The sequence below is a fragment of the Apis dorsata genome, unplaced genomic scaffold, assembly GCF_000469605.1.
Source record: "Apis dorsata unplaced genomic scaffold, Apis dorsata 1.3 scaffold_191, whole genome shotgun sequence".
Taxonomy (NCBI): Eukaryota; Metazoa; Arthropoda; class Insecta; order Hymenoptera; family Apidae; genus Apis; species Apis dorsata.
Window position 1 is genome coordinate 75952 of NW_006263476.1, and position 1736 is coordinate 77687.

General features: G+C 38.0%; 2 protein-coding genes across 4 annotated transcripts in view; both read right to left on the reverse strand.

Moving 5' to 3' along the window:
• LOC102675313 (cilia- and flagella-associated protein 61-like) overlaps positions 1 to 735 on the reverse strand; it is a 4328-nt gene extending 3593 nt beyond the window's left edge. For 2 of the 3 annotated variants that reach the window (XM_031509887.1, XM_031509888.1), the window contains exon 1: positions 471 to 734. The gene's annotated coding sequence lies outside the window, so the exon portion shown is untranslated. Of the gene's footprint in view, positions 1 to 470 lie in introns of all 3 variants that reach the window. The other variant, XM_031509885.1, reaches the window with a different exon arrangement.
• A 70-nt stretch (positions 736 to 805) lies between these two features.
• The window catches only part of LOC102675451 (cilia- and flagella-associated protein 61-like), a 2460-nt gene continuing 1529 nt past the window's right edge, over positions 806 to 1736 (reverse strand). Inside the window, exons 6-7 of the mRNA XM_031509889.1 lie at positions 1464 to 1711; positions 806 to 1372 (exon numbers count right to left, since the gene is read on the reverse strand). Of these exons, the coding sequence (XP_031365749.1) occupies positions 1299 to 1372; positions 1464 to 1711 (322 nt within the window). The 3' untranslated portion in view covers positions 806 to 1298. The remainder of the gene's footprint in view (positions 1373 to 1463; positions 1712 to 1736) is intronic.

Consider the following 1736-nt stretch of genomic DNA (forward strand, 5'->3'; position numbering starts at 1 on the left):
CCGAAACACTAAGTGAGATTCGCGAATCGTATGAAATTGCAGCTAAAAAAATAAATCTATGAAACTTTACCAACCTTCCTCCAAACCCTTCTTTCGAACGAAAGAAAAAAGTAGACAATCTTCTGATTTCGATTTTTTTAATTTCTTAAAAAAGAAAAAACAAAAATCTAGAAAAATTTCGAAACACTAAATGAGATTCGCGAATTGTATGAAATTGCGGCTAAAAAAATAAATCTATGAAACTTTATCAACCTTCCTCCAACACTCTTCTTTCGAACGAAAAAAGAAGATGGTAAACAACCTTCTGATTTTAATTTTTTTAAAAAAGAAAAAACAAAAAACAAAAATTCGAAAACTTTCGAAACACTTTGGAATCAAAATCTCCGATTCGATGCGAGAATCTTGCCGATTCTTGAAAATTCATAGAAGAATTTCCTCTTAGTTAGTCTGAAAATTGATCTGATTTTTACCCAAGAGCAAGTTCTTCCACAAACGCGATGCCGCAATCCGAGGCACCCACGACGACTATCTTCGAATCAACGACATTACCAAGCATCATGGACAATCTTGGCGTCGTCAAGAAAAGCGAGAAAGGTTCGGTTTCTTTTTTAGGTTTCCTGTCCGTTTCGATTAGATTACGATACCGATATTTTATTCTTCGCCGGGGATACACGGGGATCATTACGGTCAAGCATATCGCCAGAGGATGCATACGTGTCTGAAAACGATGTGACGACGTGTATTCTTTTCTTTTATTTTCATCCAATTGAAATTTTGTGATTTCACAAAAGGTATCGATTTCAAATTTTTTTTTTTTACCAGCGTGCTCAACGAGCTCTGCTCGAGTCGATAGTAAAAAACAATGAAGCCGCTCAGACGTGAAATCTCGCTGATGATGAATGGTATGTGAATGGAGAAGATTGGCATTAGGATGAAATGGAGGATACGGGCGTAAGCGTTGGGTGGAATATTTTGTATCGCTATGTAATCCTCGATGTGATAACGTCGCTTGATGTACGAGGTCTCGTTCTCGACGCTGGTGTCGAATTCATCATTTCAAACTATTTTCTCTCAAAAATTTCGTAGAAAGAAAAAGGAATAAATTTCCATAGGTTTACCAAATAATTATAAGACCGATAATTATGTTGTTCCACTTGAAGATGTAAGAATACATGTCCGATCGTTTCTTAATCGTCGCTCTATCGAAATCGTGCAGAACATACTCCGATTTTCGAATCCTTTTTAAAAATTTCTTCAATAAGAACTTGTCGAGAGGCTTGCCAGCGCGGAGCGATATCCTACCCAGAAGAGCGGCACGATGCGTTACATACAAACTCATTGGAAAATCTTTGTTGCACTTCGGAGACACCCGCTGTTGAAAAATGTACGCGATCGATCAATTATAATCAATTTCGATTATAATACATATAAGCTTATCGTTGAAAAGAAATCGAATTTCGTACCACGAAATGATGGAGCAGAGGCATGAAAACGTGATTGGAGGGCAAAAGGATCACGCAATATTCCAAATCGGGAAAGCTCTCGAACGCGGCCTCGATGAAATTCCTGCTTTCCCGAAGTTTCATTTTCTGTTTCATCGCGAAAATCTCGAGAACGAACGCGTTCACTTGACCGTGGTAAACCGGCTGTTCGGGAATATAGATGTCCTCCAATTGTATGTCCTCGATTATGCTGGTAACCATCGTCTGTCCTTCGTTTTTTAAAAAAAAAAAAAA